The sequence below is a fragment of the Mus musculus genome, chromosome 11 (assembly GCF_000001635.26).
Source record: "Mus musculus strain C57BL/6J chromosome 11, GRCm38.p6 C57BL/6J".
Taxonomy (NCBI): domain Eukaryota; kingdom Metazoa; phylum Chordata; class Mammalia; order Rodentia; family Muridae; genus Mus; species Mus musculus.
Window position 1 is genome coordinate 52,071,199 of NC_000077.6, and position 24,638 is coordinate 52,095,836.

General features: G+C 44.3%; 1 protein-coding gene across 38 annotated transcripts in view; it reads left to right on the top strand.

Annotated features, from left to right (window-relative positions):
- The window catches only part of Cdkl3 (cyclin-dependent kinase-like 3), an 88,937-nt gene extending 70,357 nt beyond the window's left edge, over nucleotides 1-18,580 (top strand). For 16 of the 38 annotated variants that reach the window (XR_003949370.1, XR_003949376.1, XR_879548.1 and 13 more), the window contains 2 exons: nucleotides 13,173-13,292; nucleotides 18,391-18,580. Coding sequence is in view for 10 of the 38 variants with exons in the window: in XM_006532773.3 (XP_006532836.1) it covers nucleotides 13,173-13,290 (118 nt within the window). In the remaining 28 variants the exon portion in view is untranslated. Of the gene's footprint in view, nucleotides 1-643; nucleotides 841-13,172 lie in introns of all 38 variants that reach the window. The other 22 variants (XR_879549.1, XR_879546.1, XR_003949377.1 and 19 more) reach the window with 12 other exon arrangements.
- Nucleotides 18,581-24,638: the final 6,058 nt, after the last annotated feature.

Genomic DNA, 24,638 nt, shown 5'->3' on the forward strand with positions numbered 1-24,638 from the left:
CATGGTAGCTCACAGCTGTCTGTAACTCCTGCCAGAGAATCTGCAGGAAAATGGTGTGCAGACAATTTAAAGACAAAACATCTTTATACAGTAAAACAAAACAAAACAAAACTCCTAAACCAATACAAAGAATGGGAAAGTTGCTACTTTAAACTTAGAGTTAACACATTTCTCTCTAGAGTACTAAAATCTCTTTAGTAAAACAGAAGGAAAAAATGACAGCTGGGCGTGGTGGCTTCCTCAGTGCTCAGTGGCATAAGCAGGCAGATCTCCAAGTTCCAGGCCAGCCTGGTCTACATAGCAAGTTCAGTTAAGGGCTACATAGGAGACTCTTTCCTTAAAAAACAAAACAAAACAAAAACCACAGAAAATAAGAGAAAGAAAGTGAATAAATGACCAATAACAAGAAAAGACTTTATTAGAAAGGAAGCAGAGAAGTAGAAATGAGGGTGGCAGCCCCCACTTTTCATTCTTACCCTTGGCAAGGACTGATCGTTGGTTGGCACACACTGTTGATGAGGGGCACACAGGCAACTGGGACCAGTGGGTGCTTGTGGAAATGGAGTGGAGGCTTGCCTCTGTAGTGAGAATTTTGTTTTCTTTAAAAAACACAGATAAGAACATGTTTTCATTTTAATCCCAGGCGTGGGATATGTGGCCGCCTCAGACTGCCCACCGCAGCTATGATTTGCCTGTGTTCTGACGGGGCATGACTTTGCCAGCTGCAGATAGCTTCTGTGATTGTGTAACATTTGGAATTCTGGGAACTCCACCCCTCTCTCTAACCACACTGGCCCAGGGTGCTGAAGCTTGATGTCTACGTTAAAGGAAGCCTTGCACGTGAGACGAATCCCATCTGTGTTTGTTACCGCAGCACCCGTAAATGTTGCAACAGTTCCTCAGTAACTGTATTAATGAATGGTTATTTCTACATAGTGAAAATGAACTGCAGTTACGGCCATCCACATGGCTAAAGCTCACTTTTTTTTTTTCATTTTAAAAATGTAGTTATGAGAAGGGGAGCTATGAAGGTTCAAGGTAGCATAGTATCTCATCAAAAATGTTTTACACTTGCAAAGAAATGGACTTGTGTAAATCAAATCAATGGGATACAGTAAAGACAACCTGGGGCTGGGTGGCTGCGACAGGTGGCTGAGTTCAAGACTAGCCAGGTCTACAGAGAGAAAGTGTGTGTGTGTGTGTGTGTGTGAGAGAGAGAGAGAGAGAGAGAGAGAGAGAGAGAGAGAGAGAGAGTGTGAGGGAGGGAGGAGGGAGTGTCGGGGGTTGAATCTAGGGAGCTGAAGAGATGGCTCAACAGATAACACTCTTTCAGAGGACCAGGTTCAATTCCTGGTGCTTACATGGTGTCTGTGTGTCTGTCTGTCTTTGTCTATCTCTCCCATGTATGTATGCATGTACACACACACACACACATTTATTTTATTAAAAAGAAAGAAAGAGAGAGAGAGAGAGAAAAAGAAAGGAAGGAAGGAAGGAAGAAAGAAAGAAAGAAAGAAAGAAAGAAAGGAAGAAAGAAAGGAAGGAAGGTAGGTAGAAAGAAAGAAAGGAAGGAAGGAAGGTAGGTAGAAAGAAAGAAAGAAAGGAAGGTAGGTAGAAAGAAAGGAAGAAAGAAAGAAAGGAAGAAAGAAAGAAAGGAAAGTATCCCTCTAAGGCTCCAGAGGATCCAACACCCTCTTCTGACCTCTGAGGGCACAAGACACATACATGCTGCACAGACATACACGCAAGCAAAACACTCATTCATATACGTACAGTTTTTAAAAAATCATCCTGGCAGCAGCACGGTGTTGCCACCAACCCTGACCACCTTAGGTAATCCCTGGGGCCCATATGGGAGGAGAGAAGGGACTCTGAGTTGCCCTCTGAGCTCCTCATGTGTACTGTGGCACATTCATGTATGCATGCACACATACTAAAATTCAATAAAGTTTGGGTTTTTTTTTTTTTGAGAGGGGGTTTCCATCCTGGAACTCACTTTGTAGATCAGGCTGGCTAGCCTTGAACTCACAGAGATCCTCCTGCCTCTGCCTCCTGAGTATTGGAATCCCATAAGCATGCTCTACCACCACCAGGCTCCCTTGTTTCTTACATTCTTTTTTATTCCTCCTTCCACAATGTTGCCTTAGCCTAGAAACAGGTCATATAGATGTCCCACTGATGGCTGACCACTCAATATTTACTTATTCTCAGTTCTCTTGACCAGTTATGAGCCTCTGCAGACACTGCTGACTACTGAAAAAACAAAAACAAAAAAACCAAACAAAAAAAACCCTTCTCTGACCAAAGTTAACAGGAGCGTTATTCTGCAGACCCAAGCATGGTTATTTAGAAGGCAATTGACAGCACATCATATCCACTTAGAAAGAACAATTATAGCGACTTCTCCACTAGGGCCTGAGACCTTCCCAGGTACAAGTGTTTGACTGGACTCACAACACTAGGTCTGAATTCCCTCCTATGGAGTGGGCCTCAGGTCCAATCAGAAAGCACTTGATTGCCTCATAACAGACCTGCCACTACCGCACTGGTGAACTCGCCTTGCTGGCTGCCTGCTAACTTTACACACAGGGCCTGTAACTTAGGAAGACCACTGGAGGCAGTTCACCCCAGCAGAGCGTATTCACGGCACTGTGAGCACTCTGGTGCTGTGAGCCAGCATGGAGGACGCTCCCGTCCCATTTCAATTTGATTTCTCTTAAGTTCTGTGACCAAAGCATGCGCTGTCTTCAGCAGTAGACTCTTACCACCTGGTTCTGGTGATCAGTCAACAGCTGTAGCAAAGTTCTGTGTTATTTTAGGAATCTGGGAGGATCTTCTGATTAATAACTCACAGGGAAGTACCATGTGGCTGTAACAGTTTTCAACACATGGCCAATTTTTGTCCCCTCTGTTCTCCCAGGCATTTCCTTCTCTACTGTATTATTTTGAGGCACATCCTGGCATCATAGAATTCTTCCCTAAATATTTCAAAACCTATCTCCAAAAGTTAAGTGCATCTTTTAAAAATATGTAATTGCTTATCACAGCTACAAATTGTTTAAAACATCGAGACCTCTAGTCAACATTAAGGTTTCTAAGTTTCTTGTATGTTTAACATTCCATTTGAATCAAGTGCGTTTTCATCTTAAGTTGGTGGTGGGCTCTCCTGCTAAGGCACTGGATGAAATTCTGTTGAATACGCTGGGGCTGAAGATGTCAGGATGAGCACAACAAGGTAGCTTGTTCACCCAATGGGAGTAGGTTGTGATTCTAGACTTCACTCGGCTTGTGGAAGCCAACAGCCATTTCCACAGATGCCCGGTTTGTATGTGCTGATGTAATGCATATCAGACACTGTGGTTTATCTTTCCTTCTGTGGCCCTTGTATACATGTCCCTTTAATATTTTTCTTGTTCCCATCCCATTAAATGTCTGTGCAGCTTCTCAGGATTTACTGTATCGAATAAGATGGATAGTACTTGTTTACTGATAATTCATGGTAAGCAAATACTGATTTGCACAGACTTGCCATCTTATTCTTCCATGAAACTAGGAACAGGGTGGGGTGAGGTAAAAAACGGATGCCCTGACCAAATGAGATAACATCCTGAAAGTGAGTTGCAGCCCGTGAGCGCTTTGCAGGTTTTTTTTTTTTTTTTTTTTTTTAACAGGCCGGGCAGCTTCATCTCTCACCCGTTTACATTTGATACTAACTGCGAGGAGACTTCCCCAGCTCCTCTCTGTTCAGGCTCTCACCCACCATCTGGGTTGCTTCGGTGGGGTTTTCTCTGCAGCCCCACAATCAAATCTTGCTAATTTGATCGTACTGTAAGCACTACAATGTTTTGTGGCAGTTTGGTTTGTTCCCTCTTGTTTGATAAAAACAGAAACAAATAGAAGGGGAGGAGAGGGTGGCAAGGCCAGTACAGGGACAGCACCCACAGATATGGCATGCTGTTCACAGAGACCCACTCCTTGGAAGCCCCAAGAGCAAGGAGCAGGAGTAGTGGCAGAACTCTTGCTCACATGCTAGTCCTTATGTGTTCCATTGCTAGTATGGAAAAATGAAAGCAGTCTAAACTCATGGTACATGTTTGAGGCTGCAGGTGGCTCGGTTTGCAGAGCGCTTGGCAGCATGCAGGACGCCCTGGGTTTGCTTCTTGGTACCGTACATGCACGGTGCCAGTCACCTGTAACCCTGGCTCTGGCAGGAGAATCAGGCTCATCCTTTGCTCCTTAGTTCTAGGCCAAATTAGACAACAGGAGCAGAGTGGGGAAGGGTGGAGGGGCAGAGGGGGGAAGGGAGGAGGGGCAGAGAGGGGAAGGGAGGAGAGGCAGGGGGGGAAGGGAGGAGGAGCAGAGGGAAAGAAAGGAGAGAGGGATACAGGTGGGGAAGGAGGGAAAAGAAAGGGAAGGGAGGGAGGGAGGGAGGGAGGGAGGGAGGGAGGGAGGGAGAGGGAAAAGGAAGACAGGAGGAAGGCAAGCTACTGCTTGATACTGTGGTTACAATGTGATGTAGTGAGGCTTCCCAGTGACTCCAGCCTTCTGAGAATGACCTGTCCTGATAAGAGCTTATTGTTTGACTTTTATGTTTTAGAAATGCACTATGCTCAGAAACAGGACTGGCCATAATTAGCTAAGGCTTCCTCTCCCATGGTTCCTGGCAAAGCTATAAATCTGGAGTAGTGAGACAACTAGGCAGACCCTCTCACAAGGCCACAGTGCCCAGCACACAAGCCACGTCTTTACTGCCAGCCCAGGGCCGTAACTTTACGAGAAGTCACTTTAATGACATGTACCCAGTTCACACAGTCAAAATATGCTGCCCAGGTGCGTTGTTTCCTCCTGCGGTAGGCGTTGTGGGTGTCAGCTCCTGGTGTTTGGGTGAGGCAGGAGCTTGCAGGCTTGATGACACTGAGCAGCGGGCGGTGACAGGAGATCATCTAGCATAAGGTGCATGACTCCTGTAGCAGTAGGAATACTGCTGTGCTGTAGCCGAAGCCCAAGGCAGCCCTTTACCTCATAACTTTGTCTGCAGACAGGATGTTGGGCTGTGAGATACAGCATGGTCGTGTAGACGACACCACCTGTTCTCAGTGTCACGTGTACAACAGGCAAGGGAGGCTGTAAGTCGTTTTACCCTCTGCCTGCTGTGTAGGAAGTCCAACACTTGGTGCATTTATTCTGGTGAAGCTTCTGGGATGAGGAAGTCATGGTCGATGGCCTCCTTTGAACCTGACGTCACTGATGTCGCTCTTCCCTTGACAGCCCATGGGGCCTTTCTGCGGTCAATTATAACTCACTGTTGTTGCTCGGTGGGGGGAGGGGGTAACATCTGCCTAATAGAGGGAGAAATGGCCGCCTTTGAATCTAGTTCAGAATGAAACTGTGTCATAAAGAGAGTCTCAGGACAGCTAAGCATCACCCACAAAGATGACAGTGAGCATTGCCTCACTCAGCAAACTGGTGAATCGCGTCCTGGTTGCTAGTGTCTGTTTGCTAATTAGATCTCCTTAGTTAAGGATCAAAGTTTCCTCAACTTTTATTCTTATAGGATGTAACAAAGGGCAGGAATTCAGGAAGGTAGTGTCTATAAACAATTATAGCTTGAGGCAGGAAGTAGGCTGAGAAAGAGGTATGGAGGAGCCATGAGACTGGGGTGCTGGGAAGGCTCCATGGCGGAGCAGCTGACCTGGGGCTTGACCAGCAGGGGGACTTAACAGACTGAAATACAGGTGATGAGTTATTGTAGGTTGGATGTTTATGTGTGGGGACATTGGGCTAAGCATGTACCTGCACCCTCCTGGCAACTCAAGGACATGGGTGGATGCTGCCTTAGTCCCAGGTTAGAGCTGGGGAAGTTTGTGTCAGAGGCATGCAGTTGGTGAATGACATAGGCAGGATTCAATCCAGTCTGACGTGAAGGGTAACTTTTAAATACCGGCCTGTCCTGTTCTTTGTTCTAGGAGTGAATTCAGTGGTTCACTTGGTTGGGAAAACAGGCTCTGTTGTGAAAGCATTGCTTGTCAGGCAGCTAGAGTATGCAGTGGGCAGGGAGCATCGGGCTCTTCTGTACGGCAGGAGTGGATCACAGAGAGCTTCGGGTGCTGTGCTAAGGAAGTAAGGTAGTCTCAGAAGGCAATGGGTGCCTATTAACGAAGTGACAGAACCAGTTATGTCCCGGAAGACAGCTGTGGCGTGAAGGGCGGGAATAGGAAGCATGAAAAGCAGGTGGCTGCTCTACTGTACAACCTTAAAACAGGAATCTGGGCTGGGACTGGGGCCTCTACCTGTAATCCCAGCACTTAGAAGGCTGAGGTAGAAGGATTGTCAAGAGTTCAAGGCCAGCCTGAGTTATGTAATGAGTTCTATAGAGCCCTGGATTGCAGTGAGACCCTGTCTCAAAACAGTATTTTCTAGGGAAATGTTTGCATCTGGATCTTAGGAGCTCCATGAGCAGACCTGTGTTTATGTTTTGGTTTGGTTTGGTTTGTTTTTTTTGGGTTTTTTCGAAACAGGGTTTCTCTGTATAGCCCTGGCTGTCCTGGAACTCACTCTGTAGAGCAGGCTGGCCTCCAACTCAGAAATCAGCCTGCCTCTGCCTCCTGAGTGCTGGGATTAAAGGCGTGCGCCACCAGGCCTGGAATTTATGTGATGTTTTTAAAGTCCCACTCATCTATCCTTGCAAGGAATATGGAGAATGTGCACGCATGTGTCACTTGTAACTACAACTGTTGATGTGTGTGACTGTCTGTCTTGTAATCCTCACGAATGGCAGTTATTACGTGATAAGTGAGTGAGTTCCTAGTTGCAAGGAGACAGAGACCAACAAAACCAGACGCTGGATGCTTCTTGCCTGTTTTCTGAATGCACATGTGACTTCCTCGCCCTTTGTGCTGGCTTACATTCCTGAGCTGTGTGTCACTCTGAGGTAATGTGTGCCAACAGGGCATGATATCATAAAGGGGAGTGCTCATGAAGAGACACACACACTAATATTTTCATGGCAAGCATGTTCCCATGGCTTCCCACCCCAAGTGTAGATTGTGACACACATTAGATTTCCTGAAATCTTGAATGCCACCCTGGGGTCTTAGCAACAAATTTGACATACCTTTCATTTAAATAAATGCCTAAGGTGATTGCGGCACAGTTGGACATCTCTCACCCCAAAGTGCAAAATTGGGGCATTTGTCATTTTTAGACTGGGGATGATCGGTCTGAAAAGTGTATATAACTTTTTCAAATTGAAAATTTCAAATTCTGAAATCTGAGGTAGTCAGATTTTGTCCATATGGGATAAGGGCTGTGTGACCCACATTTTCTAGCGCTCCCTTTGCCAGGCTCTTTTTTTTTTTTTTTTTTCTGTAAAATCACCTAGATATTATGGAGGTGTTAATTTTAACGATAGAAGTGATTGGATTGGAACTTTATCTTTTAGAGACAGATATTAAACATTTACTAGTGAGATTCTAATGCATGGGATTTACCTCAGAACAGCACAGGAAGTGTCATGGAGGATACCTAGAAGTAATAATAGCTTTGAGCTGATGATTGTGGAGACAGATAATGGGGCCTTCCCTTGCCTGGGGAAGTGGGGCCATTATACTATTCACTATATTACATAAATTTGTGAGTAATTATGACCTCTATACATGTTTGAGATTATACATGTTACATTTGCTTAATTATTGTGCATATGTATATATATTACACATGCTTGGAAACAGACATACGTTTTCAATGACCACTCTTTAGGTAGAGGGCAGGGTGGATCATCCTTAGATCTCCCACGAGTTCTGTGAGATAAAGGAGAACTCCTGGTGACTTCTCCAGAGACTCGTTCGCCCAGTAGCACCTCGTCTTCCCGTATGGCATTCTCGTCACCCCTGTGCCACCTCAGTCAAGTGTGGGCTAAGCTAACTTGACTGAGCAGTGGCCAGCTGTGTGTGCGTTTCTCTGCACCTTTTATCTGTGTCCTCAGCTTTCATGTCTGGCTTCTTCCATTCTTTGCAGGGCTTTCCACCTACTCAGCCCGACATCCTGTGACAATGGATGTTATGGTGTCTCGGGGATTATAAAGTGTTATATTAAAGAGGAGATAAGACATCAAAGAATAGACACTAATGTTTTCAAAATGGTGATTACCTGGGGCTGGGATCAGTGTCCAAACCATCTGAGCTCACTCACACACTGAAGCTAGGAGATCACAGCATGCTTTTTCTTCCTGCAAAAATAGAAATAATCTAAAGACAGTGCCTTAATTAGTGTTTCTATCACTACGATAAACACCACGACCAAAAGCAAATTGGGAGAAAGGGCTTATTTCATCTTACAGCTGTAGTATTTATGTAGTCCATCACTCAGGAAACTCAGGGAGGGACTGAAGGCAGAGGCCATGAAGAGTGCTGCTTGCTGATTTCCTTTTTATGCCTTACTCAGCCTGCCTTCCTATACACTCTAGGACCACCGGTCAACCTTGGGGGCTTTCTCAGAGGATGTGGGAATCAAGTGATTGGTTACTAGAATGACACATCTTAAGAATTAAGATCTCAGAGCTGGAGAGATGGCTCAGCGGTTTAGAGCACTGACTGCTCTTCCAGAGGTCCTGAGTTCAAATCCCAGCAACCACATGGTGGCTCACAACCACCTGTAATGGGATCTGATGCCCTCTTCTGATGTGTCTGAAGACAGCTACAGTATACATATATATAATAAATAAATAAATCTTTAAAAAAAAAGAATTATGATCTCTAGTGTGGGCTTTAAACATAGTTTTGGGAGGTTGCTTGTGTTTCAAGCAAGCTGTTAAAACAACCAAATGAATCACTCTGGGGAGTGGGTGATACTGTGGGCCCTTCCTGGTTCGAGGCTGAAACTGGGCTATGTCTGTGGTAAGGAACTAGAGGAGGAAGCAGAGCTGACTCATTAAGATTTCAGAAGCCTGGTATGTGGAGCTAGGAGTCCCTGGCTGTTGCCAAGGCAACAGCACAAAACTTTCTTATCCAAGAGCTTGACCCAAGGGGAGGGGAACGGCTGGTGCGCTGGTGCGGTTGGCCACTCATCTGTGCATGCTGAGTTGCTCAGGGAACTGCAGGGAGGTCAGGTGTTCTCGCTGGTGTTATTCAGTTCTCCAGCATGTTGGCTTTAGAGAGACTCTCAGTGGGACTTCTCAGTGTGAGTGCAGGGGCCATGTTGTCCAGAAGGAGGTGGTGAGCTGGGGCTGGAGTCATAAGCTGCTGTGATCTGCCCAAACTCAGGGCCAGGCCAGGAGGGGACAAAAGCTAGGCCACAGCCACAGGAAGGCCAGATCACACTTATATAGTGCTTACATACATGGGCTACATAGTAAACTCTTACCTCACAAAGCTAAAATAAACTAGCAAAAATATACCAAAAACAACTTTTGCCCGGCAATAGTGGCACACGCCTTTCATCCCAGCTCTTGGGAGGCAGAGGCAGGTAGATCCCTGAGTTCCTGGCAAGCCTGGCCTACAGAGCAAGTTCCAGGACAGCCAGAGTTATTGCACAGTGAAACTCTGTCTTGGAAAGCCAAACAAGTTAGAAAGTTTTCTTTATAGTTAGGTATTTCATCTCCTCCATACACAGTCACTTTAAGAGGGCTTAAGTGTGTCTGTCTGCACAGTCAGCAGAATTTTTGCTGGACCTCATCCTGACCAGTTTTAAAAGCGCACCTAGATGGCTGTAGCCAAGCCATTGGTGTCCTTGGGTGGAAACCACCCTTATTTGTTTCTGTCACAAAACATTCACCCAGGGACAAACATGGGGTGACTCAGGACCAGGTCTCCACACTCTGGCAAAACTACTTGGAGATGCTGCTCAGGGGATACGACCCCATATTGCCTGTGCACATAGAGTGTGCAGCAGTGTAAGGCGAGCATGTTTCTCCACTGTCTTCAAGACAATATGAGCCATTGCTGTACCTAAGCCCCTTGCCTCAGTCTAGGGGACTGAGAGCAAAAGGGCCTATTCAGGAGAAGCCTTCACTTGTAGCTTCCTGAGTATGGACCCTGCCTCAACCATGTAGAAGGAGAGCGTGAACTGAAACCCCCTCACACACACGCACTATTGGCATGCCTGCTGAATGCACATGCACACACATGCACATCTGCATGCATGCACTGACATGCACATATACAGGATAATGATGATAAGATAGAAAAATTTTTAATTAAAAAAGAGAGAGATTTCCATGTGAGTCAGATATGGGTCACTCAGCTGGCTCCTACTGGTTTGGGGAGAGAAGTTGGAGGTTGCACACGTGTACCCATGACTAGGGAAACAGATGACAATTTGTCGTGAGTACATTCTACAGTATGCTATTCATCAGTGGAGCTGATATATGAAATGTGCAGGTGGCAATGTGGAAAAGTCTAGAAAGCATATTGAGGGGTGAGTAACAGGAAGACAGAAAGATATATAATACAGTATTATTCATATAAATGAAAATACATGCAAACATAGCACACACCTGATATGAACACATAAGCCAGAGGCAGCAACTATATTGGAATGATTGCTTCTAAGAGAAGAATGGAGAGAGGAATGGGGCAAATACACCTGTGCACACATATATACACAGATACATCATGTGCTCACACTACATACATGTGCACAAGCATGCATGCATACACAGATGCATGCATAGGTACTACTACATACATATGTACACACATGCATGTATACATACACAAATATGTGCATATGCACATAATACATACATACACTGATGCATGCATGTGCACAAACTACTACATACATGCATACATATATACTAACACATATGCAAAACAAAAGAAGAACCCTGGGTGGACTGATTAGGGTATAATGTGCTATGAACTGAAAAAAAATGTGATTAATGCTCTCTATCTGAGGTTTAATAAGTAAGAAAACATTAAAATTTAAAAGAAAATAAAAATTAGGTGCTCAGACCATGCTATCTGAGGCTTTGCTTTTCTTGCCCAGATGTTATTGCCAGCATGACTTTCTGAGTGTCACTGTAGCCTTTGATAGTCTCCTTGAGAGGAATTTAAATGTGGATGCTGTGGTGTGTTCTGGAACTTGACTGCCCTGGTTAGGTGTGTGGTTGTATGAGGGTATTCTGCTCTATAAAATGCTTAGAAATTGGGCTGCAGCAATGGCTTTGAGGTTCGGAGCATGTATAGCTCTTTCAGAGACCCTGAGTTTGATTTCCAGCATTCATTTTGGGCTGTCCACAACAGCCTGTGAAGCCTCTCCAGCTTCAGAGGATCTGATACCTTGCCTTCCTCTGGACTCTAAGGGATCTGCATTCGCACATGCACCCCTCCCATAGTCACATAATTAAAAATAAAAGGGCTTTTAAAAAGATTCATTTATTTTATTTTATGTACATGAATAATACAGTGTAGCTGTCTTCATGCACACCAGAAGAGGGCATTGGATTGCATTACAGATGGTTGTGAGCCACCATGTGGGTGTTGGGAATTGAACTCAGGACCTCTGGTAGAGCAGCCAGTGCTCTTAACAGCTGAGCCATCACTCCAGCACAAAATAAAGTTTTTTAATGCCCAGAAATTTATGTATTTTTAAGTCATATAAATTATGTGTATAGGCATTTTGTGTGCATGTATGTTTGTGCACCACATGCAAAGGCCAGAAGATGGTGTTGCGTCCTCTGGAACTGAAATTACAGACAGTGTGAGCTGCCGTATGGGTGCTGACCCAGGTCCTGTGGCAAAGCGGCTAGTTCTCTTAAGCAATAAGCCATCTCTCAGACCCCAGGAAAATACTTTGTTTCCTGACACCCAGAAGTAGAATTAAGTATTTGCTCTTGTATTTATCCCAAATATAAAAGCTATACTAACAATGAAGGAGAAACAGCAAATTTAATAAAGGAAAGGAAGGGAAATCCTCAATTCTATTTGGCTTGGTTTTCTAGAAATTCTATGTCCATTTTTGTGTGTGTGTCAAGATAAGCCTGAGTGTCGATGGCTCAGGTTGGGGTCCTTGAATGTTAGGACCTGGTATCTCAGCATCTGAGATAGTTCTGTAACATTCCAGACCAATACAACAATACAACAATGCTTTTACCTACAAGCTAAAAGTGCATGTCACTTAAAAACAATATCTGAGGGCTGGAGAGATGGCTCAGAGGCTAAAAGTACTTGTTGCTCTTGTAGAGGACCTGAGTTCAGTTCTCAGCACTTACATAGGATAGCTCACATTTACAGGTTCTCAACCTGTGGTCGTTACTCCTTTGGGGGTCATATATCTGATATCTTGCATATCAGATATTTATATTACAATTCATAACAGTAACAAAATTACAGTTATGAAGTAGCAACAAAATAGTTTTATGGTTGGGGATCATCACAACACAAGGAACTGTATTAAAGGTCTTAGCATTAGGAAGGTTGAGAGCCACTGTCTAAAATCTCCTGTGACTTTAGTTCTCATGCATGTGATACTCCCTTCTGGTCTTTGGACATCTGCACATATGCACAAGCGTGCACATATCATTTAAAATGCTATTTCAGTAATACAGCTTCAAGTTTTATGGTTAAATCTTTATGGGTCTAGCTCAAGGTATATGAGACTTAATGTGCTCCAAAACAGCCTGTGTTCAATAGTTGCATGCATCTAATGGCTGCAGTCGTTAGGAAACTGCTGTTCTTTGGGGTCTGATATGAAATCAGGAAAGCTGTTGTCTTAGTTAGATTTTTTATTGCTGTGAAGAGACCCCATGACCACAGTAACTCTTATAAATGACAACATTTAGTAGGGCTGGTTTCAAGTTTAAGAGGTTCAGTCCATTATCATCATGGTGGGAAGCATGGCAGCACACAGGCAGACATGGTGCTGGAGAGGAGCTGAGAGTTCTACATCTTGATCCACAGGCAGCAAGGAGACTTGCCACACTGGGTGTAGCTTGAGCATAGTAGACCTCAAAGCCCACTTCCACGGTGACATACTTCCTTCAAGAAGACCACACCTCCTAATTGTGCCACTCTCTATAGGGGGCCATCCCTATTCAAACCACCACAGCCCTCATTCCTTCTGGAGATGTGGGCACAGTTCATACCAAGGTTTAGCTCAGTCAGCCCCCCAGTTGTCCAGAGTGCAGCGTGCACAGCTGGGAGATGTCCCTAACTTTCTGTACTCTCCTCCAGCAGGTTTCCACTGTTTGCAACATCTTTCCTGTTTGGTACAAGAGAAGCAACCTCAACTGGCCATCCTGACCTCCCACTGGGTCAACCCCCACACTCTGCAGAGATCTTGCTTCTCTAAAGGTAGAGTCCGACCCATCCCACTTGAAAGGGCTCATGACTTCCACCCACTAGAGCACAGGGAGATCGCTGACACTGGGAGTTCTGAGATTTGGTCAGAGAAAACAGTACAGCCTCCAGCTGGTCAGCTGAAAATCTTTGATCCCAGATCCCATTAAATAAAACAGAGTCTGACTTTTCAAACCACTCAGCTGTTGGAAAACTAAGCCATAGAGAGTGGTCGTGTCAGGGCACTGGCAGCCCTTGTTTGGGGGTCATCAAGCCTCAAGTGCTGATAGATCTCAGATGTGACATCATTGCAGGCTTAACTCTTCCCAAGGAAGCCCCAAATAAACACGGAACAGGAGAAGCCATCCCTACAGTGCTGCGTGTGAATTCCTGCCCATAGACTCCAGTGTGCACAATAAACTGGTAGTTATTTTATACCAGTAGGTTGGAGCAGTCTGTTACATAGCTATCAAAGTAAAAGCCCTATTGTCTTCAGTACTACCAGAAAGTGCACAGTAAGGACGAGAAACGAACAAGCATGGTGCCTCACGCCACTGATCCCAGGACTCAGGCGGAGGCAAGAAGTTTATTCATGAGTTTGAGGCCACCTTGGGACACAGAGTAAGACAGTCTCAAAAAGGAAAACAACAACAACAAATACATACAGATGAGTAAAGGCAAGGGTGGCAGAGACTGTTACAAAATAAAAATTAAAAAAGCTATAAACTGAAAGTTAGTAAAACTATGAATAAAAACTAGAAATTCATACAACCTCCTGCTCATTGCTTGGCTTTGGCAATGAGATACATCAGTGAACGAAAGTGACATTATTATGTTTCTACATTTATATAGTTGGTTGGTATTGGGGTGTGGAGGTCAGAGGCCTCTCCTTCCATCCTGAGTTCCTCTGCTTGGCAGCAAGTGTCCACAAGGTATGCCCTTCTATGGGCCTAATTTTTTGTTTTTGTTTTGTTTTATATTTATTTGTTTGAGACAAATCTGGTCTAGAACTTGTTGTATATAGCAGAGGATGGCCTTGAACTCCTAATCCCCTTGCCTCTACCTCCAAAGTGCTGCAATTACAGGCCTATACCACTCTACCTGTTCAGATGCCATTGTTTTGCTCCAAGTCAGACCAAACTATTGCAAGAAGTCAGTGCAGTACAAGGAACACCAGGGGAGCTCGACCTCTGACCCTAGGTGACATTATTGCATCACTGTTTTTTCAGCCTCAGTGCAGTAATTATTGGAATCTGTATTTCCTATATTATATGTATATATAAAGCACACAAAGATAAAAGGACTCTAATTTGTTTTAAAACAGAGATGTGGGAGGGTTGGGTATGAGTGGAATGAGATTGACATGTGTCGATAACTGCTGAAACCCAACAGTGGCTCATAGTGTGGATCTCATTACCATCTGTACTCTATGCCCTTGGACTCCCATAAGAGAAGTGGGAGGACTCACTCTTTGCTACCCCTCTCTTCCAGACCTGGGTTTGTGCTAACTGGTACCTACTTCATAGATCTGAACACGCCCCTTCTGCCAGCCCGAGGCTCCCTGATACCCCCTACTCTAGTATGGAGGCTTTCTCATATGGAAGCAGACTAGCAGAGGAAAACGTGTTCTTGGCTAGTGCTCAATATACTCCTCAAATTAGCATAAGTTTTGGTGGCTAGAAATCCCCTAGGACAGAAATGTCTTCCTTGGCAGCGCCTATTGAGTGCTAGGAATACCGGGGCCATCAGCAAATGTTTGCATTTGATTAAGAAATCTAAACTGAACAAAGTGGCTCACGCCTGTAAATCCTAGCACTAGGGTGGTAGAGGCTGGAGGGTCAGGGGAGTGGGTGTGAGTAGCTGTCATTTCAGGGTTAATCCCCCAGTTTGCTTTGAATGTTAAACAGTGTTTAGTTTTCGGTCTTGAAATACATCTGTCAGCAGAAAGATAGACAAATGGGCTGCGTGTTGCTATGCAGAAGACGCGCTTTGGAAGATTCTCCTTTTGCCTGTGGATCCTTTCTCCCCTAAAGAAAGCTATTAACTCATGCTGCAGCCGGCTGCTCTTGCTTGGTTTTGGCTATGTCACCGAGCCCAAAATAGAAAGTTCTTTTACTGCAGAGCAAAGCAGGAGGTTTAAATTTGTCAATTCAAGAACAAAGGGTAGCATTATGCTGGCTTTTCTAGGAGAGTGAGTAGAGAGAGAGAATGCCTGTTTCACTAGGAGTGATCTGACACTGGCAGGGGCTGGGACCAGGAGACAATCTTCCACTGTGGTCAGCTGGGCACAGTTCCCACCCTGCTCCCCTCGAAGCCTCCCCTGACAACATCACTTCTTTCAGGACAAGGGGAAGCAGCTGAGCCACTGTGAAATGGGTTCCAGAAGTCACTGGCGCTATCAGACTGGGAACAATTCTCAGAACCACAAACCTGTTCCCAGCTTTGAGAGGAAATCAGTACCTGGCCACAGAGCCGGAGAGGGTTACCTTTTGTTGGTGAGATGATCAAAATGGCTTCCATGATCCTTTTGTGAGGAAGAGTGTGAGAAAGTGTATATCCTCTTACTGGAGGAGGTGCAAACTGCTCTCTCTGTCTGAGAGTGGCCCAACAACCTGACTGTCAGGCCAGAGAAACATGAACACCGGAGGAGAGCATCTCAAGGGTTGAGTCTAGAGCTAGTGCAAGTGCAGGAGATGTGGTGATATCACAGACGTGCAAAGCCATGGATATGGTGTTTGTTCACTCATGGGAGCACGAGGGGAGGATGAACCTTGGTGCCTTTATGATTTGGATCACCTTGGATCCATCAACAGGAATAACCTGGAGCCGTGTGTAGTGATATGGACGGACTTTAGTCAGTTCATGATAACCACAGAAAAAGTCCTCAACGGTTAAACAAAATCAGTCTTTAGGAATATGTGTAGGGGCTGGGATGGCAGTCAGCCAAGGGCACTGACTGCTCTCCCAGAGCTCATCCAGGGTGCAGATCCCAGCACATATATGGCAACTCACAACCATCTGTACTCCAAGATCTGACACTCTCGCACAGACATACATGCAGGCAAAACATCAATGCACATAAAATAAAGGTAAATAAATAAAAATTTTAAAATAATATAGAAACAATGAAACCACATAAAAATTAAAGCAAGGAAATGAAACTCTAGGGTCAGTAGGAGAGGGAGATGACAGGCTATGGTTAAAGATTGGTTACTGATTACATTATTAAATTAATAAATGTATTACCTAAGTCAACAAGATCTGGACCATCCGCTTGCCAACCATGAGAATGTGTTATGAGTCAAGGATTATGGTGCAATTCTGCATAACTAATATTAGCAAAGCAACAGCAGGGCAGAGATGTTCCACTCCCAAGTATCTGTCTTGAAGAGATAGTGCCAAAGACACAAACTTATGAGCAAGGACATTTGTCACTGTATACAGAAATCAAAATAGGAAACAATTTAAGGGCCAATGTAATGCATTATGAATTATATAAATATCAACATGTTAGAAAACTAGGTAGTAGCTGGAATTATGATTGTCACACTGTAACCAAGTACACAAGGAAGTCCATGATCCATGAAATGAATAAATGACCCATTAATGTAGCAGGTTCTACAATATGAACTCAACTTTCAACTTCCCAAGTATATAGACAAATGCATATACTGGGAAGGGGGCCACAGTGGCACATCCCTGTCATTCCGGCACTGAGAGGCTGAGATGGGACCATTACATGTTTGAGGTAAGCCTGGTCTATATAGAGAAACCCCACTTTAAAACAAGGAAAAACCCAAACAGACAAATAAATAAAAACTAGAAAAAAAAAGACACTACTCTGTGTGTGTGTGCGTGTGTGTGTGTGTGTGTGTGTGTGTGTGTATGTGTGTGTGTGTGTTTGCATATGCAATGTGTGTTTGGTGTATGTGTATGGGTTTTTTTTGAGACTTTGTCTCAAAATAATGTGAATAACAGCTTATGTAGATGGAGTACCAGCTACATGCTAAGAGCTTCACATGGAGCTTTATTTAATGCATATACGTGTTTCCCTGTGTGCGCGTATTCACGCGCACCCATGCAGGTGCCCTTAGAGTCCAAATCTCCTGGAGCTAGACTTGCAGTCAATTTGTGCTGTCTTGTACAGGTTCTGGGAAGAGCAGTATATGCTTTTAGCCCCTGAGTCATCTCTCTAGCCTAGGCCATTTGTTTATTTATTAGTTGTAACTTTGGCTGTCCTGGGACTCATAATATAGTCAGGCTGTCCTCAAAAATCCCAGCGATCTACCTTCCTCGTGCTGGGATTAGAGGAGTTCACCACTATACCCAGCCAGGCCATTTATTTACAAAGTAGCCTAACTCCGTGAGGATGGTGCTGCAGAGGAACTGTTGAAATTTATAAATTAAATAACCTTCAGAACATAGAGATCATTTTTTTAAAGTGCCGTGAACATGGCTTATAGGGGCTTTCAAAGTATAGGTCTGCTAGGATTCAGTCTCCAAGATCCAAAAATGGCTACATCACAGAGTGGTCTCTGTGAGAACAGAGCTGAGAGCTAAGCAGCCTTATGGGGAACCTGAAGCCCGCACAAAAATCCCTAGGGTGTCTGAGAGTACACACAAGGCAGCTAACCAGCAAAAGCAGGAAGGACAGACGTGAGAGGTCAGAACACTCCTGCCTCTGGAGGGGTCTGATGAGCCCGTGAGGAAAAGGGTTAGGCTTGGAGGGCTAAGATGTTTTATTCACGGTTTGGCCAGCTCTGACTCCCACCAACTGTTGAAGGACTGGCTTCCAAAGTCTTCAGACGAGAGGAGGAGGGTGGTACAGCCACGAGACAGAGCCAAGGGGCGTAGCTGCGGTCTCTTCTCATCTCTCATGCTTTAAATATAAGCTCTGATGTGATCGAGGCACCGGAGATAAAATGCCTTTCTCAAACTAAGCAGGCAGGATCTGGTGTCCACTTTGGACAACATAGTGGAAAATGAACTTGGGGGCAGAGGGGAGGGGCTGGGAATGTCTTGGCCTCAGTACTTGCACACAAGGGTTGAGAAATTTGACACCTTAACATTGTAAACAAATGTAGACATGGTTTCCTGTGTTCTCTCCAACCAGTGAGAAGAGACTAGGTGTGACTTAAGAGAGAATGCATTTTTAACAGTTCTTTTCTTCTCGGCTAAAGAAGTCCCGGTTATCCTTCACCATGGAGCTCACGCATCAGCTTCTGCAGAAAGACTTCCCAAATGTCACCAAGCAGCGTCCTCACTCTTGAGAGCAGGATTAATAAATTATTTGTTTTACCTGATGTATTGTCTGCCTCCTTGTTGCCTCAATGGACTGTGCTGTCATTGCGTGTCTTACCACGCAATAAAATAAAATACCTGATAGAAACAATTCAAGGGAGGAAATATTTATTTGAGCTCGTGGCTTTAGAGTCACATCTCTTATGGTAGGGAAGGCATGTGGCAGGGAAGGAGTAGCTGAAACCAGGCCTAGGCTGTTACTGTATAAGGCCTGCCCTCTGGGAGCTATACTAGCCTGGCCCACTTGCTAAGGGTCCTAAAGTCTTCCAGAATAGCACCAAGAGCTAAGATTAGCCCGGCTTAACGGTATGTGCCTGTAATCCCAGTACTTTGGGAAACAACAACAATAAAAATCTCAGGAGCCAGTGGACACATCTCAGACTTAAGTCATAATATTCTGTCTTGGCCTCACAAAGGGTTATGGGCATCTCCCAATACAAAGTACATTTGGTTCAACCTGAACATTCCATGTGGTATAACAGCCCCACCCACCATTGCTCAGAAATCTCAAGGCAGCCTCTCATCTGTGAGACCTTGTAGAATACAAAAGTAAGTGGTGTATTTCCAACATGCAGTGGCACAGAGAGCCATTCCCAGCCCCCAGAGAACAGGACAGGAACTCAGCACAGTGCTGCAATAAAGCAAGACCAAAGTGAGCAGGGGATCCAAGTCCTGCTGCTTCATGGCTCCGCTTCCTGAGGGCCTAAGGCTGGCTTGTCCTGCCCCAGTGACACCAGCTGGAGATGGAGTGTTCCGATCCAGTAGCCTATGGGGGACATTTCTCATTTAACCACCACAGTGGTGGACCAGGGAGTAGAGAAGGGCTGGAACCAGGGTCTGGGTTGGAATCTTCAAGGGCCTGTCTCTAAGTTACCCCTGCCAGCTGGCCCCACCTCCTAAAGGTCCCACCACCTGTCAAACAGCACGGCAGCCAGGAGAGAAGCACATAAAGCATGAGCCTGGAAGGGCCACTTTGCATTCAAGCCGTAGACGACAAGCTATGTACTGTGCCTTTGCATTTTCCTTCCCTTTCCCTTCTCTTCCCATCGCCTTGTACCCACCTCTATCCCTTGTGCCTGTCATAGTGGTACACACCTGTAGCCCCAGGATTCAGAGGGCTGAGAAAGAGCAATCACGAGTTTGAGTTCACCCTGGGCTCCAGAGCAAGTCTGAGGCTAATCTGGGCAGCATAGTGGGACATTGTCTCAAAATGGTTTGGGTTGATTATTGAAACTGAGAGCTGGGCTGGTGAGATGGCTCAGTGGGTAAGAGCACCCGACTGCTCTTCCGAAGGTCTGGAGTTCAAATCCCAGCAACCACATGGTGGCTCACAACCATCTGTAACAAGATCTGACGCCCTCTTCTGGAGTGTCTGAAGACAGCTACAGTGTACTTACATATAATAAATAAATAAATCTTAAAAAAAAAAAGATTTATTAAAAAAAAAAAAAAAAAAAAAAAGAAACTGAGAGCTATAGAAGTTTCGCGGAACCAAATTCCTTCTTAGAAATCAGGAACTTGAGAAAATCCTAATTGTGAAGATCAAGGGCCTTTCTACAAAAAGGAGGAAAAAAAAAAAAAGAAGAAGAATAGATGCAAAAGAAAATGCCAGCTGGTAGAACACTATATACAGACTAACACACAAATGTGTATCTAAAACTATGGAAACGTGAGTCACGAAGGCTGGCTGAGTCAGCGTCAGTATCCGAGTTGTAGCATCTCATCATAGCACTGCTAGATGTCGGTGCTGAGAAGTGGTGATCTCCCCATATTATTTTTTTCGGCTGCATATAAATCTAAAATTTCTCAATTAAAGATGACTATAACTAGCAACAAAAATACTTAACCACGTGTAGTGTATGCCTGTAATCCCAACACTGGGAGGTAGAGACAGGAAGGTCAGGAGTCCAAGGCCTTCCTTGGCTACATAAAGAGTTCAAGGCCAATGTGGGCCATGTGAAACCCCATGGAGAAAAAGAAAAGAGATAAGGGAAAAGAAAAATTACCGAACATCTTCTGGGGGTTGAGAGGCTATCTCTACATTACCCATGAATTCAGGACTGAGAATTTAATGTATACAGTCTCCACATTGTTAGACAGAAAAACTGACAGACAAGGATGACTGTAGAATCATTCAGATTGATGGGAGCAGAGTACATAGATTTGGAGAAAGCATTAGCTATGCATATAACGTCCTCGAAGGCCTCACTTCTGATCTTGGAATACAGTTTGGGAGCTCACCTTTACCACTACCACATACATTGGAAGTTACACACCAAGAGTCACGGCTGCTTCTCCATGCTAGGAAAGGACAGAGTTCCTTAGAAATTTATTTCACTTTAAATCTAAAGGCACAAATTTAGGCTCAAAACTTTGTTGAGAGCTCATCTAGAATACACACTCAGATTATACATTTCAGATTTTAGAAAACAAATATTGTCTGTACTAAGGAGGGAAAAGGTAGCTTTATTAACAAAGGTCATAGCAGAAATACAACATATCTACAAATATACCTGCGTTATCTAGAATCTAGCTAAAAAACAACAGGGAAAGAAATCCTATGTTACAGGCTAATCACTAAACAAAACAGCAATAAATATATTTGCTATATATCTATATATTATATAAGCTAATTTTCACAGGTAAACATATGCTAGAAGCCTGTATTTGTAATGCAAGTTTTCTATGCAGGGTTGGAATGATTTATACGGCTCAGTAATCAAGAAGAGAATAACAATCTATTATTTCCTTAACCTACACAGTGGGAAAATGAGTACTGGGGGGGGGGAGGTAATCTTTGGTTTTTATTAAATATGTATTTCTTATGTGTTTTATGTACATGAGCACAAAGCCCAGGGTGACAGACCCTGAAGGAGCTCAGTGGCTGTGAGCCGCATGACATCAGCCTCAAAGTCTGTCTCTTATTGGTCAGTCAGTTACTGACAGAGGCTCATAGCCTTTTGTCTATTCCCTAAAAGAAGAGGCAAGTGATTAGCATCTTTAAGAACTGGCCATCTTCTTGAAGTCACCAACTCCTCCATCACTCTTTTCTGGTCACATTATCTTGTCATTCTTTTGTTTTGGGACTTAACTCCATTGTTATCCTCCAAAATCAGAATGCAACAATGAACACAGAGAGACCAGAGAGGTGACTCAGTGGGTCAAGGTACTTGAGCACGGAACCTGACAACCTCAGCTCCACCCCAGAGACCCACGAAGTGGAATGAGAGAACCAACTCCTACAAATTGTCCTCTCGCTCACCCTCTCACACACAATGTAAAATAATAAAAAAGTATACATAAGTAATCAAAGGGCCATCTTGCTGGCTGGTTCACCTGTCAATGTAGAGAATAAACTTCTCGTTGCTGAGAAGGGAGACAGGAGAGCTCTATGGACCTATGAGTGACTGAGCATTTGCCTGGCATGGCAGAGGCACTGAGGTAGATGCCCAGCACCACAGAAAGGAAGAAAAAAGCAAAAGAAAGTAGAGAGAAAGGGTGGAGGGGACAAAAGCAGTAAGGAGGAAGGAGGAAAGGAACCAAGAGAGAAGAAAAATAATGAAGAGAGACAAAGTGAACAGAGAAGTGCAAACTGACTGTGGACGTACAGGCCTCATATAGACACAAGGGGGTATCTACAGTAAAGACTCGGAGTGTGAACATGATGGGCAAGAACGGCTTGCGGCTGGGAACAACGGAGCCCAAGAGCGTGAGAGGGAAGGCGGGAAAAAAGACAAGCTGGCATCTGTTTGCTTTTGGTTTTCAAGACAGGGTTTCTCAGTGTAGCCCTGGCTGTCCTAGAACTCACTCTGTATCCCACACTGGCCTTGATATCAGAGCTATGCCTGCCTCTGCCTCCTGAGTGGGTGCTGAGATTAAAGGTGTTCAGCACCGTGCTCAGCAGCACGTTGGAATTTCGGATGCCCAGTGAGGAGGCAAATGAGAAGACCACAAGAAAGCTGGGCCTCCTTTCTACAAGGAAGCGTGGGCTGTACGTGTCTACATCCTCAGGCACAGTGGAATAGTTAGCTGGTCTTTGGGCTATGGGGTCTGGTTTCTTCTTTACATTTTACTTTTTGACTACGTGTGTATATGCACATGTGTCGTCACACCTGCTCAGAGGACAACCTTCAGGAAATCAGTTCTCTCCTTTTGTCATTGGACATCAGGATCAAATTCAAGTTATCAGGCTTGGTGGCAAGTGACTTAACTTCTTGTGCCTTCTCTCTGGCCCCTAGCTATGAGTTCTTTGAACCTATAGCTCTCCTAAGAGATGCTGCGTTTACTCAGATCTGGATCTTTTCCGTTTTTCTTTTTTTTTTTAAAGATTTATTTATTTATTTATTTATTTATTTATTTATTTTTTATGTAAGTACACTGTAGCTGTTTTCAGACACTCTAGAAGAGGGCATTAGATATCATTACAGATGGTTGTAAGCCACCATGTGGTTGCTGGGAATTGAACTCAGGACCTTTGGAAGAGCAGTCAGTGCTCTTAACCGCTGAGCCATCTCTCCAGCCTCTGGATCTTTTCTTTCAAGGGCAATATATATTCATTACAGAAGAATCAAATCAGTAGAGACTTAAAAATAAGATGTCACTCAACTCTTACTCCCTCTTCTGTAGCTTGCTGGTGTCTCTTGGGAGCATGTATTTATAAAAGATGCTTCATAAAGCTATCATACAAATGGCTGTCGTTTTGTTTGTTCGCTTTGAGATAGGGTCTCACTGGGCAGCCCAGGCTGGCCTCAAGCTCTCAGTCCCACTGAGCCTCCTGAGTGCTTGGTAAACAGGTGTGTTCCACCACACCCACATACACATATTGTTTTATAATGTATTTTTTTGTACTATAAATAGTCACCTGTGTCAATAAATAGACAGTAGTCCTGGGAACTGTGGGGCTGGTGGCAGTCCTGCCTTCTGGATGGTGAACTTTGCCTTTCTTTTCCTGTGCCATTTCCCTCTGTAACTGAGAACAGCCTCGACGTCATGGACATCAGGCGGGGACGTGATCCTTCCTCTCTTTAGTCAAATGACAGGAGCTGGGAGGAAGGTCAGTCGATAGTGTATCTGTGACAAAGTTCCTGGCCACAAAACTGTGGCCCTATCCATGAAGTTCTAAGCCTAAGGAAAAGGCACATGAGCTTCTCCACCCTGCCCCTGAAAAGTACAGAAAGGGAGAGCTAGACATGGCTGGGAGCCGTGGGCATGTGGAGTGCAAAAAGCTGGTGGGCAGGCAAGCAGGCCCAGGGGGCCAGAGCACCACAGGCCTTTTTTCCTGAGCAGGCCCAGCTAGGATGTTGGCTGGGGTTTCTGAGGCATAAGAGACGTAGGTGCACAGTACATATCCTTTTTAGGTGTGTTGCTCTTTTTAGATACAGGATTCGGAGCTAACAGGAACATGAGCCTGACAAAATGTATTAATTCTTAGATTTATTCCTAAGTAACTGTCTCTGCACAACAGGTCTCCTGATGACGGGGGAAGAGAGGGAGTCTCTTATGTTCTATTTCTATCTCTCTTTCCTTGCTTGAATTTCCTCTTCCATCTTCATTTCCTTCTATGATTTGATTATACCTGAGGGACTTTAATGGGCAGTGGGCATATTTAAAATCAGATTTACAATAAAAATGATACATAGCATTGATTGGCTATGCATTCTGTGCTGCTCAATGCTGTGAATTTATAATCTCATTAAACCCTCAGAATAAACTTACTTGTCTATTATAATTACCTTACTTTATAGATAAAAAAAACCTCAGACTTAGAAAATCTACAGGAGCTGGGTGGTCATGGTACATAGCTTTGATCCCAGTACTCTGGAGACAGAAGCAGGTGGACCTCTGGGAGTTCCAGGACACCTGGTCTTCAGAGCTAATTCTAGAACAGCCAGGGCTACACAGAGAAACCCTGTCTTGAAACACCAAAATACATATATATTTATATATTATTAACAATTATTTAATAATATGTTCATATACTATCTATTTAGTGTTTGTTTAATTATAATGTATTCTAATCTATTTTATATATTATTACATAATATATTTTTATATATGCCA